At 37.7% G+C, this 17,507-nt stretch overlaps 2 protein-coding genes across 2 annotated transcripts in view; one reads left to right on the top strand and one right to left on the bottom strand.

The window, feature by feature from the left end:
* The window catches only part of LOC110021523 (activating signal cointegrator 1), a 37,760-nt gene extending 28,917 nt beyond the window's left edge, over positions 1-8,843 (top strand). Inside the window, exon 4 of the mRNA XM_020720050.1 lies at positions 8,389-8,843. Coding sequence (XP_020575709.1) covers positions 8,389-8,706 — 318 coding nt within the window. The 3' untranslated portion in view covers positions 8,707-8,843. The remainder of the gene's footprint in view (positions 1-8,388) is intronic.
* A 606-nt stretch (positions 8,844-9,449) lies between these two features.
* LOC110021379 lies at positions 9,450-15,418 on the bottom strand. Its single transcript, XM_020719852.1, has 8 exons — positions 15,290-15,418; positions 14,763-15,096; positions 13,640-13,711; positions 10,896-10,957; positions 10,604-10,760; positions 10,399-10,476; positions 10,206-10,295; positions 9,450-9,821 (listed from the first exon to the last, which is right to left on the bottom strand). The coding sequence occupies exons 2-8, from the start codon at positions 15,024-15,026 to the stop codon at positions 9,699-9,701; spliced, it is 846 nt and encodes a 281-aa protein (XP_020575511.1). The 5' UTR covers positions 15,027-15,096; positions 15,290-15,418; the 3' UTR covers positions 9,450-9,698.
* Between the last annotated feature and the right edge of the window lie 2,089 nt (positions 15,419-17,507).

Here is a 17,507-nt window from a genome sequence, read left to right as displayed (position 1 = left end):
TCATGTTAGCTTGTACTTAGAATTTTGATGGTTTTTACAACAACAGTTTACTTTTCTATAACTATGCTAAAGAAAATGTCAATGTGATAATTGAGTAAGTTTATGAAAATAATGCTCATAAATGGTAATATCCCTTAATTTCACTATGCTAAATAGAAATTATGCCAATACTTGACGTGTGATTTACCAAGTCAGATAAACTGATAATATGCAATCCAGTGTTGGGCTTTATTCTTGAAGCCTCCTTTTATTCTCCAGGGTTATTGAATCATTTTCAGAGAGTTTATCATTCAGCATTTTGCTTTAAGGGATGACCTTATCATAGAGAAGATATGGCATTTAGTTAACAGTTGTGTGATTTTTCATAGGACTAACCTCATTTTCTGGCAATAATTACTTAAGAGTTGTCTCTTTTCTAATTAACATTCTGGATATGAAGTTTATTTTTAAACTAATCTCTAGATGATGTAGGATATCTTAGGTTTTAGGATTTCATATATAAATTTGCTATCTGCGAATTCTTAAATGTTAACAATTATACTCTATTTCTGGTGAAAACTGAAAATACAAAATCAAATACAATGAAACTTTAATTTCTTTCTATTAGAAATAATGAGTAAATGTCCAAAATTAAAATACCAAAGAGTTGAAATTGACATGTTCATTTATAAATAAATTGCATGTCGATCCAAGAACAAAGTTTAGAGCAAGAGGTAAAAAGTTGAAGGGAAGATGTCATTGAAAGTAGAAGTATTTTGTTGTACATAGAATTTCCTTAAAAATTTTCGAAGTCCTTTAATTTTTAAATGAATTGATTTCCAAAAATTAAAAAAGAAGTCATCTAATTAAACTATGATTCTGAACAATTGAGTCTTTTACATAATTAAGTTTCTTATTTATAATCATGAAGCCTAAAAAGAAATATCTTATTGAGCAATTAAAATAATGCCAACCAAAATGCACCCACTAATTCCTTTACCAAAAGGGCCGCACTTCAGCATAATATTTTAGTTTAGGTTTTAGAGTTTAGTTTCACCTCCATACTTACGGAAGGTGGCCCAATATAATAATCTATAGAGCTGTGTTGTAAGCCCATCTAAGCTCTTATAAATATACAACTGATGGGATTGGTCCTAGCAATCTAAAGGCTAACTCCTACGTTGACTATAGTTGTGAAAAGTATTGCAACTAATCGAGAAAGTTCTCTAACTTCATAACCAAGTAGCACATTTTAGTCCAAAAGACACTATGGTGGTGCCCCAGTGAAGGTAGAATCTTATGGAGTGTATATAAAAAATATGTCAGCATGAATCTCGAGGATATTATCCCATGGCCAGCAGAGGAAGACGACATGGCATCGTGGGGGCCCTTCAGGGACAATCCGATATCTCATACCTAGCCAACCAACTTCCATAGACCAGGAAAAAGTATTTCCCAGATGGATGAAATATGACGACTACCTGAATATCAATCTACCGACACAAGACTCACACAGATGAATCTAGTACCTTTTTTTAGTTCGGCGACTTCGGTCAGAGAACTGAAGCAAATCGCCCGGTCCCAAAACAGCTGGTCAGAGCTTTTCACCCAACCTGTGCAAGGATAAAAATCTTAACAAATAGCCAAATCGATAATTTACACTGAGCACCCAACGAACGACCGCCCTGTCAAAATGAAGCTAGGTGAAATGTTGTCATAGGCACCAGGCCAAACGACTTCTTAGGGATCCGACTCTGTTCGGCCGTATGTCTTCTTAAGGACCTGGCCCTATCCGGCCTGAAGCTTTCAATGGTCCCGACCCCGTCCGGCGAAAGGGCTTTCGACCCAATATTCATGTATTGGCTACCCTCGTCATATCTATGTATATTAGGGGCACAATATGTAATTATTCATCTCCTATTCTTATAAATATTGGTACATTTCATGAATAAATGTTAGGCAAATTTATTGTTATATACTGTACTTTTGCTCGCCTTGCTCTCTCTCTCCGTTTAGCGCTTCATTCCTTAGGCGAGTCTCCTTAAAATGAAGACAGTCAGTCGTGACGCCAAGATCGCTCGGCTGAGTATAAAAGAGAAGAACGGTAGGTCATGGCGCCAAGATCGCCTGATCTTGCCTGGAATGAAGGCTTTAATCCATGGCGCTAAGTAGCACGGCATGACATAAAATAGAAGAATGGCAAGACGAGGCATCATGATCGCCCCACCTTTTTCGAAAATGATAGCTGCCAGCCGTGGCGTCAAGATCGCGTGGTTGTGCTTGAAGTAGAACAACAGATTGGGGCTCCAAGATTGCCCGACCTTGCCCGAAAATGAAGGTTGCCAGCTGTGGCACCAAGATCGCCTGACTGAGCATGAAATAGAAGAACGACAGGACGCGGCGTCAAGATCGCTCGACCTTGCTCGAAAAGAAAGGTTGTCAGCAGTGGCACCAAGATCGTTCGACTGAATATGAGATGGAAGAACGGCAGGACGCAGCGTCAAGATTGCTCGACCTTGCCCGAAAATGAAGAATGCCAGTCGTGGTGCTAAGATCGCTCGGTTAACTATCAAATGGAAGAGCAGCAAGTTGGGGCACCAAGATCGTCCGACCTTGCCTGAAAATAAGGACTGTTAGCCGCGGTGCCAAAATCTCCGGCTGAGCATGAAATGGAAGAACGACAGGTCGCAGCGCCAAGATTGCTCGATTTTGCCCAAAAAATGAGGGATGCCAAATGTGGCGCCTGAATTGCCCGACTGAACATGAAATCAAAAAGTAACAATTCATATCAACAAGTTCGCACATATTAGGTCCAAAAGCTAGATTGAATAGCCGCACCATTTAGGCTGCTCCGCCAAACTCAGCTTCCACAAACAACTCATTCATCTCTTGATGAGATCTTTCGCTCCAAGTCGGACAGCCCACGAGGGCGGAAAGATGAATAATCTCATAAAGTCATACAAGCACGTGTTAGCTACTGAAAGGTGAGCACTTTGCTGAAGGCCGAAAAGGCAAAGCTAATTGAATAAAGTTAAGAAAATAGGAAAAAACTTATATTCATTTCCTCAAAAGGTGTACAAGATTTTCCTGTGAATCCATGAGTGTTCGCCAGCCAAGCATGGTTGAATTGTGCTAACATTTTCAATTTTGTTTACATATAAAGGAAAATAATAATAATAATAATAATATAAATAATACATATATGAGACATAGTCGGCTGCATGTCTGCCACCACTTTCGGCTCCGTCTCCACTCGGTTGATCCGCCTCGTCATCTTCATCCTCAGAGTCAACAAAATGAGAGGTGAATTAGTGTATATCCGATCATTTGGGCTCAACCAGTCCTCCCTTTACAAAGTGTTACGCCGTTATAGCCAAACCAACTTGAATCTGCTTCGAAAGAGCCACCACATGATCTCCTTTGGAGATCAGCCTGACCATCTTTTCCTTCATATCCTTATTTTTTGCAGACTACATGGCGATGGTCTGCTCATAGTCGTGGTCCTTCGCCTCCCATGCCTGGGTTGAATCTTTCAATTTTTTCCTTAGGCACGGAAGTTCCAGCTCAGCCTTCCTCTTGCCTTCCGCCACCTTGGCTACCATTTGGTTGGTGGCCTTCCTCTTTTGTTCCTCATGTACTAAGGCCTTCGCCTGGTAGTGAGAATCTGACAAGTTTAAAGCGTTGCATCGATCAGAGGTCTTACAAAGATCGACATAACCGATGCCCGCCAGCACGGAGTTGAGGCCATTAGATCAGATCACTTCTGCTAGGAGTTGGGGAAGATTTGGCTCCTACCTAGTGGGGAAGACCAGTGAACTAGTCCCTCTAGGTGTCAACCATTATGTACCGACCACCCGAACTCTCGAACATGGTACTCTCGCCGTCTAGACAGCTTACCCACCCTGGATGTGACCCCATTTTCTTAGACAAAGGAGGAGGCGGTGATGAATCTCCATCAGCGGGTCTTCCCCCTTTCTGATCCCTATCAGCTCGCTCCTGGATTTCGATTTTGGAACCCTCATCATCTTCAGAGTCAGATACCACCAGCAAGGGAGAAGAATGTTGTGTGGTAGTCCTTTCCTGAGGGTCGAGTTAAGAGGCACCTAAATCCTTTATCCTCTTAGGTAGTCTGCCCGGGAGAGCCACTTTTCCAGAATTCGACTGTTGGAACTCTGACGATCCGGATGAAGTCTCTCGGAGCACGGCGGAAGTCCTTGCACCTGCTTCAATGAGCCACCAATTAATATATATATATATATATATGAAGAAGAAAAAGAAAGAACAAAAGTAGTGTTTTTACCAACGTCAGACTTTCCATGGGGCATCCTCAATCATGAAGTTGGGGGCCCCCCTTCTCTAGAGGCATCTTCGGCCGAGGTTTCTTTTTGGAATCCTTTGACGTCGCCGCCTTCATCATTTTATTCTCTCTGACATATGATTCTTCCTACAAGCGCACACAGTTATGTCGCCAAAAGTGTCGGGCCATAAGGCCGTGCTGATGACGTCTCGCTCAACAAATTGGAACCCTGACAGTTCCTCCCCCTCAATCATGTCAACATAGCATCGGACGTGTTCCGGTAAAAGCTTTAATCTCTTCACCTCCTTCACAGTGGGTCGGAGGGAAATCCCTCATCTCCTCCAGTGCATGCCAACTACAAACTTCACCGTCAATCTTTGACATTACTCCCGACCCATTACCCTAAGTTTGGGGCGGAAAAAAAAACGGCATAGCCATCCCGATCCACCTTGAACCCGGAGAAATAGGAGAAGAGTTCGATGGACCGTGGTATTTCCGCCCGTCGAAGGAAGATGTCAAAAGTCATGATTCTCGCGACAGAATTCGGTGTCTCCTGCGCAGGGATGACATCGTAACAGTTGAAGATAGATCTTATATCACTGCGGAATGACAGCTTTATGCCGCATCGAAACTGATCGACATACACAACCAGGCTATCGCCAAAGTTGCCCACCGATTTTTCACCTTCTGCGGTTGGTCGAAGGACGTCCTACCTGAAAGCAAATGACTTCAGCGAGCCCACTACTTGCTCCTCTGTAAAGACTGACTCAACCCCGGGAGTCATGAGCGATGAGGAGAAGAAGAGGGGGTCACACAGAGGAGGAAGATGGCATGAGGAGCTAATCAATTGATTCACTACTGCATAATAGTAATCAAAGTGACACAAGGGCCGTAGGGTATTTTCATTACATCAAATTAAGCATGCATATATGAATATGTTAACAAAAACAAATATTTATACATTTCTCATCCGGTTACAAACACTCAACCGGAGAAAGCTCGTCTGCTAAAAACTACTTAATTGGAAAGGAAAAAACTTTACAAAACTATCGTTCGTAGCATCAACCAGGACATAACCTAACAAAGACAACAACTTATACATTGCCTCTCCTCCTATCCTAACTTTATCTACTCTATTCATCTCATAATACAGCCGGGAGATCGAAACTTACTCCCATACGACAGTTAACTCGGCCCTTAGAGATGTTAGCAGCTTCAGAAGAGTGACTTGCAAGCCCGGACCGCAGCTAATTCTCTCTCCAACTAATCTAGTCGCACATTACAGAGTTGAAGACAATCAGTTTCTTGACCCGACGAAGCCTCAACCTCATGAAGACAAAGCTTAGCCAAGCCGGACGATCCTGACACACCTGTCACTCCCGACAGGTCGACCGTCGGGCACATTGATTTGTCATTGTGTGGTCCTCCAGAAGGTCTGGATCCTTTGACGGACCCCAAATCCACTACGACACCGGTCTGGGCAGCGTCAGGTTCAGTGGGAAGCGAAGTCTTCTTACTGTCGTCCGTCATTTGATTCATGTCTGAAGTGGTGAAGGAGCCAAGCTCCCTCTCTAGCCTCATGCACCATCGACGGAAGATGAGAGACGAGCTGGGAAGTATCTGCCAGGCAAAGGCGGGAACATCCGCTTAGTCATTAGCAGTTGGAGCCTCCAGAGGTATCAACATAAAGGTAGGCTCTTGTCCTGCTCTTACCTCAGTTCGAGAAAAATTGAAGGCCGGATTGATTGTTTCGTCGTATCATCATTAAGATGGGTTTTTCCCGTCATGCGATGTTTCTTCACAGGAAAACCTCCCTCCGCTATTAAGGAACCCTCTGCAGGGCGGCCATTGTTTGAATCCGACAATTCTACTTCGACAATCGGTTCGGAAGCCTTCACCTCAGGCACAACAAATTTACCGAGCCTTTTTCCCTTAGAAGTTGACTTGCCCCTCTTCTTCATGGTCTAGAATATCTTAGCACGAGCTTTCTCACTAATATATTTGGGAAGCAGTTAATTTACCGAGCCTTTTTCCCTTAGAAGTTGACTTGACCCTCTTCTTCATGGTCTAGAATATCTTAGCACAAGCTTTCTCACTAATATATTTGGGAAGCAGTTCCCCCTCCATATTTAGAGCCGCAGAGAAGATGAGAGATTAGTCCAAAGGGATGCATGAAAGGTGAGCCCTCCTATCTCATTTTCTTTATTTATAATTGTCTTGGCACAGAAATGAAGAAATAATTAAATATTGTACATTAAATAATCATGAAGATCACTAATATTTTTGAAAAATTAAGATTTTTTTTGTTTTTATCGCAGTTGTCGTCATCAAGGAAGAAGAGAATCAAAGAACTTTAATATGTATCTTAAAAATGTGTTAGCACAAATCTCGAGGATATCCAATCCCACAGCTGGCGGAGAAAGATGGCGTGGCATCTTAGGGACCCGCCAAGGATAATTCAATATCCTATGCTTAGTCGGTCGGCTCCCATAGACCAGGAGGAAAGCATTTCCCGGATGGATGGAATACGACCACCTCCCTGAAAATCAATCTACCAGCATAAGACCCATGCAGATGAATGACACTTTTTCTCAGTTTGGCCGGAGAAGCAAAGTGAATCGCTCAACCCCGTAATAGTTGGTTCGAGCTTTCCACCCGACCTGTGCAGGGATAAAAATCTCAACAAATAGCCAAATCAAGTTTACACCGGGCCTCTAGCGAAAATCCGCCCCGGCCAAAATGAAGCCAGATGGGAGACTGTCATAGGCACCTAGCTCTATCCGGTCGGACGTCTTCTTAGGGACCCGGTTCTGCCTAGTCAGGAGCTTTCTAGGATCCAGACCCCATTCGGTCGGGACCCTTCCGGGTTTCCAGCCTAATATTTATGTCTTGACTAAAATTCCCTTGTCATATAGACACACACACACACTAGGGGTACAGTACGTAATTATACTTTCCCTCATTCCTATAAATATGGGTCCATTTCATGAATAAAGGTTACGCAAATTTACTATTGTACAATATACTTTTGCTCTCCTTGCTCTTGCTCTCTGTCCCTTTGGCGTCTCATTTCGCAGGCGTGTCTCGCGAACAATTTTGAATTTAACATGGAGGAAGAAAAATGTATCAACGTCCATCAACAAGTTCTATAGCTTTAACTAAGCCATCTAATCTTAGTGGCAGTAGTTTCCGTTGATAATGATTTCAGTGCTCAGCTCAATTCATTCTTTTTGGATGGAGTCAAATTACCAGGATCCAAACCAGCCAAGAAAAAGCACCCTCCCCTCCAACGCTTTTTAAAAACTAGTAAGTTTCGAAGGCGATGGCCTGTAAGAGAAGTTTGAGAGTAATGGAAACGATCAACTCTGCAACCACCAGCTGCAGAAATCTTCCTCAACGGTGAACCATTGTTTGGATACAGTTTTCAATCAATGAAGCCGTGCTTGTTTAGCATCGGTTTTATGCCATCCAGCTGATCCCTAGAGACACTGTTAAATTATGTCCTGACGTTCAAAATTATGAAAATCCAGGCCTTATGGAAAAGGGTCGGTCAATGAGCTTAGGATGTGATTTGGGCGTTATAATTATAGATCATACGCAAAAGATCCCACCAAGTACTAGTCTCCAAAAAAAGCAAGCCTATCAATCCCTCCTTTGGTTGCTTGATGTGTTAGGTTGACAGCTCCGGGATTCATCCACAAAAGAACTTTAATTATTAATCTCGGTCATAAGATGGAAGGCTTCACTTTGATAATCGCTTGAAATTTGTTGGAGGCAGTGATTTGAGATTGGAGTTGACAATCTGGATAAACTTGAGGAGCGTGATACGGTGGTGATCAAAATAGTCTTCATGCCGAGCATAACATCGACTCGCATGATAGAGTTTGAAACTGGAGCAAACTTGAGTATTATTTGTTTTTGGCTTGTTAAGCAAATGAGCGCCGAATTTTTCATTTTTATCGACTCATCTGCTTATTGAGTCAAATACGAGCTGTTCGAAGATATTAACATTATTATAATTAATGAAGAAAAAACTAGCTTTTTAAGGTTTAAACATTACTATAATTTAAAACAAAAACGACCTTCTGAACCTTTTTCTTTTCTTTCTGCAGGTGATTTTGAACAAAGATGAGGCTGCGGAAATGGAGTCCGAGTACAGAATACTTAGACCTGCAGAAGAAAGAGAACAAAACCGCATAAAGCCGAATCCTACTGTCAGAGTACAACCAGTATTCGTTAATACTGGACCCAATAGGAAGCCTGACAAGATGAAATTAAATGCCCTAACGGCTAATGGTTTCTGCCTAGAGAAAAGTGGAAGGGTGCAGCATGATAGCAATGAGTTGGGTCGTTTTGTTGGCAATTATTCAAGGAATGATACTTCATTAGGACTAGCAGATGAAGCTGAATGTTCAGTAGATTATAACTGAGTTTTTTTTTCTCCTCCCGCTTGCAAAGAAAGAAATTTAGCCTACAACTCATATTTATGGATGATTTAAGTTAAGTTTACTTCTGCTGTTGATGAATGAAATTAGTATTTTGCATCGTAACATTGGTGGATAAACATGCATCCAATGCTTCTCTAATGGAAAAAGTGATTTTTTTCTTTTGGGGCATTTACATACATAGCACTCAGATCCAATGTAACTCCTAAACTTCACTCATTGATTAAATATGTATATACAGTACAAATCTTTCAAATCTCTAAAAAAAAAAATTACCATTTTAACTCTCTAACAAATGAATTACATCTTTTCATGTTTTGCAAGGTAGCTTGTATGCAAGCATTGAAGTTTAGGAGTTTTATGTAAAATGCTTTGGAATCATTGTGCTGAAAGTGATCGTCTTCCTGATAATCATGATCACAGTTGAATTTTATATTTTTTCAGTGGTTGATTTGATCATAACGTTTGCAATATTGTACGCATGGCGTCAGAAAAAAATGCATAATTTTTCTTATATGCACATGGACGTTGTTTTGAAACTTTTTAAGCATTTAACAATCAACAACACAGATGAGCTATAAAAATGTGAAATATATATATGCAATGAAATATTACATTTTATGTACAAAACTTTAAAACTGATTCCATAGGGCTTGCTCAAATTTGGCTCGTAGAAATGAGAAAAAAACTAATCTGATATCACCAATACGGTACACTTTCAAAGTAATTCAAAAGCACCTTATCTCCACAATTCTGAAAATCATTTCAATTATTTACAAATCTAAAATTCTAGGTTTCTTGGACAACATGCAGAAAGTTACAATATATATATATATATATTATAAGAGATAGAGAAAGAAAACAAATAAACAAATATATTATAATTTTCGCCATGAAGCACAAATGGGGATGAATCGAACTCATGGCTGCTGTAGGCAGCTGTTTTGTACATAATGTAAGCTATCTGAAATATGCATTCATTGATGTGGCTCTTGCTGAGGAGTTGCAGGGGTTTCAGGCGCAATCGTAAACTGCAGGCTCCTTCCTCTTCCTGATTGTAGAATAAATGCTACTTCAGCTGCTGCCAATGCCGCTGCTTCCTGTTCAATTAACATTGAATTAATATTTTTACTATACATGTAGTATTTTAAATATAGCTAGAATAGATCAGTATATATATATGGGAAATTTTCATGCATACAATTCTTATGTATTTACATATTTACACTTAAGACACATTGAAGTCATAAACTTAAGCATGAAAATGTGTATTTTCACTTTCTAAAGAAAATAGTGATATAGAATTTTTTATGTGATGTTAAATATTTGAGAAATATGAATGCTTAGGTGTTACAATTGTAAATATGTGAGAATTGTATGGTATGTATGTAAATGCCCCTATATATATACACTACAGAAGGGTCATGCAAACAACATATTGATAAGCTTGAATTTAGTGAAAATGCAGAATGTATTTTCCTTACCCTTCTTTGCCTTCTCTGATGTAGGATGCTTATAGCCCATGCCATGATATAACATGGCAATAAAAATCCGGCAGCCCGAAGCAAAAATAGCTACATAATCAAATCAAAAGATATGATAAGGGTCATAAAAATAGAGGAATGACAAGAATAGTATGTGATTTCTAAAAGAATGCAAATCAAAAAGTTCACATACGGAAAAATAAGTGGAAGGATCATCATCTCCATCAGTAGTGATGCTTAATGCATGCCTCAGAAGAAGAAGTGCCATTAACTGGAACAAGCGAAGAAATATAACGAATTCAGAGGAAAAACCATACAAGCGAGTTAACACCAGACATTTTCTTCCAGCGAAACTCAAGTTTAAGAATTTGAAAATTGTAATTAATAAAGTGACTTACAATTAGAGCAGCAGAGCGGCAGAATGCAGCGCCACTACTATTAGTAGCGGCATACTCATCATACTCTGCTTCAAGAAAGTGGTGTTGAGCTGTTGTCATTGCAAGAATACGAGGATCACGCAAGTCCATCGGTGAACCCGTGATGGTCCACGCCCCACTGTACCACAGAATGATATATATCAGTTCTAACATATATTCAACAAAATGCCAGAAGAAATAATTTTTTCAAGATAAATGGACTGACTCCTCAGGTTCAATACTGAAGTGTTAAACACAAATTATAATAACTTACGTTATATCAATAGTTGTTTCGTCAGGAGGACGAGGAGGTGCTGTGTAATCAGGCTTGTATGTCTGAAAATATGAAAAATACTCCCATTAATCAATATGCATGAAGGGATAGAAATGCTGAGGTTAGCAATATATAATAGAAGTGTTAATTAATAGAATAAAACATCAAATAATATATGGAACTTTGAGTTTCCCTACTGTCCCATTGTTGTGGGCAAGATATTGTCTTGGTTAGAATTGAACAGTATCACTTTATTTTGATTCATTTTATGAGTGTTGTTGTAAATTTTAGGATGGTTAGTTATTAGCCATTCTCAGCTTGAAATCCACAATAATAGTTCTTATGGAAGTAAACTTATACATCAGAAGTGAATAGATCTCAAAATTTTGTGCAGCAAAATTTATTAATAAGTATATACAATATTTATTCAAAAATAAATGTATTTTTAAATATATACATTTAAAAATCTTCATTTCCTCGGGTTAGTGCAGGGGCCCAATCAAAAATAGATATATACGATAAAGGTTTTGATAAACTTCACGTTACAGATTATAGATCAAAGCTTTTCAATCATAATGCAAAATCAAAATTTAGGCCAACTTTCAAATAAAACTAAACCTAGCAAAATAATCAGAGATGCACAACCACATAAAACTAACAGGTAGAGTAAATTTCCCATACAAGGAATCTTTTCTAGACCAAAACAATTTTTAACTAAGCCTACCATTAATTATATCAATGAAAATCATGTCATGTAATCTTATATTTTCGGCAGCGCTATGAATTCACATGCAATATACACGTTTCAAGTTTCAACAACCAGATATGTAGAAAAAAATAATCTACTTATAAAATTGTTAAGCCTATTAATGAAGACTAACTCTCAAATCATGCAATTAATTATCTCCAAATCATCTCAAAACATAGTAAAATCACGAGCCTGTGATTTTGAATGCCTAAAGAAAGTGTGATTTAGATATCATATTATAGGTAAGGTAGTAGTAGTAGCCCAACTGAAAATAAGGCACTATGAAATTTTGAGAGAATTGGGCATGCATTACTAGTGGAAGTAGTGAACCAATAAGACTCTTACCGTTTTAAATGTTAATCAAGCTTAACAGACAAAAGAAAGAAGAATCATAAGCCTGCGATTTTGAACGCCTAGAGAAAGTGTGATTTAGATATTATATTATAGGTAAGGTGGTCGTAGCCCTGACTGAAGATAAGACACGATGAAATAGACTAGAGAGATTTGGGCATGCATGACTAGGGGAAGTAGTGAACCACTAAGACTAATAGAGAAAAATAAAGCAAAATTATTACAAAATAAAAATGGTAAATGTAGCATAGCTAGCAGTCATATAAATAGGTTTGCAAAAAATGATATTTAGTAATGGCATAGGAACAAATGATGTGTGACGAGCCATAACTCCAAAAGGTTGGATTAGAGTGAATGGCATTGATAGTGTATTTGACGTATTTTAGTCATGGCATAGGCTATTACATCTTCCTTTCATCTAAAAACAAATCCATTATTCTAGGATAAAAGTGTGATGAAATTTACAGTCATACCACAAAAATTTTACGTATTTATGTATCTAACATCTATTGTTTAATATTTGTATTTATAACACTTTGGAATCATAAACTTGTGAGTGAAAAAGTGGGCTTCACTTCTAAAAAGTTAAGTAATAAAGATATTTTTTATATGATATTAAAGATTTGGGTGTTATGCATGTAAATAAAAATTCTGAAGCGGTAAAAAGTGGGCTTCACTTCTAAAAAGTTAAGTAATAAAAATATTTTTTATATGATATTTATGCATGTAAATAAAAATGCTGAAGCGTTAGATATGTAAACACATAAAAATTGTGTGGCATGTATGTAAATATCCCCAAAATGTAGTGAATTAACAAAAAACGTAATCCAAATTAGTGAATTATCAGATATTGATAGCAGTAACATTGTTTTCTAGGTAATCCAACTAAGTAGTGAATTATCAGAAAACAACAACTTCATCTTTATTTTAAACTTCATATATATATATATATATATATATATAGGGCGTACCTATGCTTGAGGCCCCCAAAATATAGGGTTTGAAATATATATATATATATATATATAGGCGTACCTATGCTTGAGGCCCCTTAAATATTTTGGAGACAAATTAATACATGCAGTCTAAACTTCACATTGCAAATAAAATGAATCCATAAATCAAACCCACAAGTCACAATGAATGAGAAATAACCACTCACAATGAATGGAACCTAATCATTTCTCCAGACCTATCCTCTAATGCATATATAAAATCTATCATATATATCCACTTTAGAGAGCAAAGGGCAGGCAATGCCACAACCAAATGGTTATTGCCAAAGTTAAATTAATGAGCACTTTATCAAATTAGATCCTCACTTCAGCTAGACCAGACGATTCATTTCTCTAGCTTTAAGTAACATAATGTTTAAAACAAATTAAAACCCAACTGTTACAACAATATGAAAACTACAAATAGCTTGAAAATTAAATTGTATCTTTGTTCCAGTGAAACTGATAATGAAATATTAGTTCAATAGAATGAGAAATTAAATATTTTCACTGATTCTATAAAATAAATATCCAGAATTGCCAGTCAATGATAATGAAGTACAAAAGTTTGGTAAGCAAAAATTGATTATGATTTAGCATACACATTACATGAAATTTGCGAACCAAAAAGAATGAAAAACTGAACAAACCTCATGGCAGATTTCACAAGTTATGTCTCCTTTCTCATTGCACCATCGCTGAACACAATTCCTATGAGCATACTGCATATGAGAAGCCAAAAATCAGAAAATAAGAACTATAACTGCTAAGAAAAACCAATTTGAAGTACGAACTTAATATAAACAAATAAAGAGCTGCAAACTCCAAAACACAGCATTATAAGAACAAACAAAACTGCCAGTTTAAACAAAATAACAAAATATCCTCTTTAACCAGAACTATGATTAAGAAAACAGCTTGTAAGCAAAAGCAAACCATGCTTGAAAGCCTAGCAAACAATAGAGGTACGTTTCAATGAAAACTACAACCGATTACATCAATCCCAAGTTAATCGAACAATGTATAGAATATAGTCCAAAACAAATGAAAAAATACAAGGTAAATAGAAAGAGATGATGAAACAGAAATCTGAAAGAATTCTTGTTTTCAACATGAACTGGGCACAGGGAAGTATGTTAGTGCTATATCTTTCAACGTAGCAGGCTCGGAAATCATATTTACTATATATAATGTACCTTTTAACATGCGTATAATGATTTTCCTAAATTATCTTAACCCAATGAATTGCTGACATTCCATGACAGGGTGGAAACAATCGCAATTCTATGACTCAACGAAAACCTACAATGCTTTCTCAATAATGCATAAGATAGAAGAATTATGGATGTAGCCATTGTTCCTAAGGAAAAGGCTAATGCATGATGCATTTTAAAAATTTGGGGCGTTGGCTCAACCAAATTACAAAGTACAATAGAACAATAGCAATGGTCTTGAAAGAAATGGAACACTGGTTGGATAATAGCAATATTCAAAAATCATAATTAGACAAAAAGGACGCTAGAAAATACAATTTAATTTTCGAAACCATCTCCAAAAGAAAATTCAGATAACCTTCTAAATCTTTTACAAAACAAAACAGGTAGCAGAGTTGATAGGAAACACAAAATCTAATCAAAATCAAAATTATATCTAAAATAATGAAACAAAAATATACCAACTAAGCAAGAATTCAAAGGAATAATATTAAGCACGGCATGCAAAGCAACAAATCCACTAGTCAAAACAATTGGTAAAGGGGATGAGGACGTCTACCTTGAGGCTGCCGCTACAAGCGCAGGGGGTCTCGAGGTTCTTGATATGATCCTCTTCCTGGCAAATGCGACACTCAACCATCTGAATCAGCGGATCCTCTTCTTTCGCATCAACCATTTCTTCCATCCCCTTCTCCTTGCCACCACCCACAGCTGGTGGGACAGAAACAAAGGAAGAAGCAGGGGAACGCTCTCCCGGCTGCTTCGTTTCCACCTCCTGAGGATCTGTCAGGCGATCCACACACAACACAACATGATCCCCCATTTATATACGAAATCAACCTCCGATTGGCGAAAATCTTCCAATATAGCAAGAACCAGGTAGATTCCGCCACCTGAAAGCCAGCAAAAACGCCACAAAATAAATCTACCAAAAAACTAAAAGGAACTAAAGAAAAACGTTGCAGGAAATCCATTCCAGCTAAATCAACGCCAATTGAGAGATTAATACATGAAATAATCGGTGAACAAAAACCGATCGAAGAAAAGTGAAGAAGAAGATAAAGAAGAAGGAGAAGGGCTGCTTGCCTCAAGATCTTCTCTCCCTTCTCCGCGTTCTCTCTCTCTCTCTCTCTCCTCGATCTCGATGAGAACGACGAAGACGAGCTCCTTTCTATAGAATTCGACCAAGGACCTAGCCTCCTTTGCCGTTCTTCTCTTAACGGCAGTTGGGAGTCATAGCTTCGTAACTAACGGATATAAAAACGGACGTTAGTCAATGTCGCCGGCTCTGGACACTCTTCCACCAGTTCCGTGACACGTGACACGCGGCGGAGCGAAGTTAGTAAAGGAAAATAAGTTTATAAATTCATCCAAAAGTTCATTTTGACTAAACCCTCACCTTTCTTTTGATTTATTTATTTATTTTTAAATCATCATAATATTTTTATACAATAATAGAAAAAATCAAACTTATATTGCCATTTTAAATATATCATGCTTGATACTTTCACATAAATCTTGAGACATGAGAATACTCTAAAGATAATTTTTTAAATAAAAAATATTCAATTTTCGACTAAAAGCTATTTAAAAACTCTGATTTCAACAAACTTACAGTCAAACTGATCGGCTCGACAAGATGAACCCAATGATATCAAAATTGGTCTAACCCGAGCCAAATTAAGCCCACATCAATCTGTTAAACCTTTTTTTTGAAGCTTTCATTGTATAATTAGAAGGTCAAACGAATTTCGAATCTGATCTTGACAAGATAAATCTAATTAGCCCAAGATTGCTCAAGTCTGACACTATTAAGACACTTTTGATCAAGTGAACTTTTCTAGGTCATTTATATAAGAATGGGTTGGATTTATTTATTATTTATAATCTGGAATCTACAAATAAAGTCATACCCCCATCATAACAAGGAGGCTAAATTCTTAGTTAGAGAAAGGCCAGAGCCAGGAGAAGAGGAGTTGGAGTCCAGTATTCTGCACAAACGAACCAACGGACGCTTCATGCTTCTACAGTCAATGACCACTGTCAACGCCCGCTTGTCGGCCACCGTCAACTCCCATCAAACGCCACCTACTCTTTGTGCAAAACCCCTTGTGGAGTCGCAATGAGCATTGTGGAATTCTAACATGTTTTGTGTAACAATTAAGCACCTAATTGACCAACAAATCATGCTAAATATTGATTACTTACACACCTCTAATAAGGGATATCTTAGTCCTGATACTGTTACAACGCCCCCCACCCCCTATGTATCTTAAAAAATTGTGCAGTCATCTCCCCTTCACGAGACAAAGATCTGAGTGTGTAATTATCAATTCGTAACTGATTATTCTGAGTATGTTAGCCCCCATGGATTTTTTTCTTTCAAGATTTTTCATGCAAAAATTTGAGGAGTACTTAATGGTTGTTTTTCTTTTACTTTAATGTGTGATGAATTCTTGTGCAAAAATGAGACAATAATTCATTACTCCAATATCATGAATTGTCATGCATGCATCAATAAATATTTAATAAATATCATTCTTATTTCTACATGTATTTGAGGGCTATATTGTGGAGGAAGAGATTAATTTGAAATTACCATAAAAGTTATTTCTAGGGATGAATATTTCAAATTTAAAATTAACTTTTGTATAATTTAAATTTTAATCAACTTAAAATTAAAAATCTTTCTAATTATCATAGATAAGTTGCTTAAAAAAAGATATAAATTATTTATTAATTACAAGAGCATCTTGTCATCTGCCACATAGATAAGCTTTAGCATATTAATTGTAAAAATATATTTAAATTTTGGGGCACTGACATTCATATCACCTAATTCCTAAAACCTACACTTTTTTTCCCATCTATACCATCCAAATCTTAATATCACATTTTCAAGCAAAATTTTTGGTGGCATGAATTTCAAAGTTAAAATTTAGGTGTTAAATATGTAAATGCATGGGAATTGAGTGAAATGTACGTCTGTTTGGGTGAGTGAATTAGTAGTGCAGTGTAAATTTTTCTTTTATAGGGATTTAAGAAAGTTATAAGTTGGGCATCAAAACTTATAAATATAATATAAAGTATTAATTAATTTGAAGTTTACACCGATTGAATTTAGCCGATTTGATCAAATTTGAATTATATAATTTATGTAAAATATTATATGCCAGTCACCACCACGCGCCTCCGCCCACCGTTCGCCATTGTTGGTCTTCCTGCCACCTGACCTCCGCCTCTCACACGCCTATTGGTTGATAGTCGCCGGCCGCTCGCCATCGATGCTCGCCATCCCCAACCG

The sequence above is a fragment of the Phalaenopsis equestris genome, unplaced genomic scaffold, assembly GCF_001263595.1.
Source record: "Phalaenopsis equestris unplaced genomic scaffold, ASM126359v1 Scaffold000134, whole genome shotgun sequence".
Classification (NCBI taxonomy): Eukaryota; Viridiplantae; Streptophyta; class Magnoliopsida; order Asparagales; family Orchidaceae; genus Phalaenopsis; species Phalaenopsis equestris.
The sequence above is the reverse complement of the archived record's forward strand: the minus strand, read 5'-3'. Positions and strand labels throughout refer to the sequence as shown.

Coding starts and splice junctions, on each gene's coding strand:
- LOC110021379 (XM_020719852.1), bottom strand. CDS start 15,026: ATGGGGGATCATGTTGTGTTGTGTGTGGATCGCCTGACAGATCCTCAG. Junction 13,712..14,762: donor CTTGTAGCGGCAGCCTCAAG/GTAGACGTCCTC, acceptor TCTCATATGCAG/TATGCTCATAGGAATTGTGT. Junction 10,761..10,895: donor GAAACAACTATTGATATAAC/GTAAGTTATTAT, acceptor TCTGTGGTACAG/TGGGGCGTGGACCATCACGG.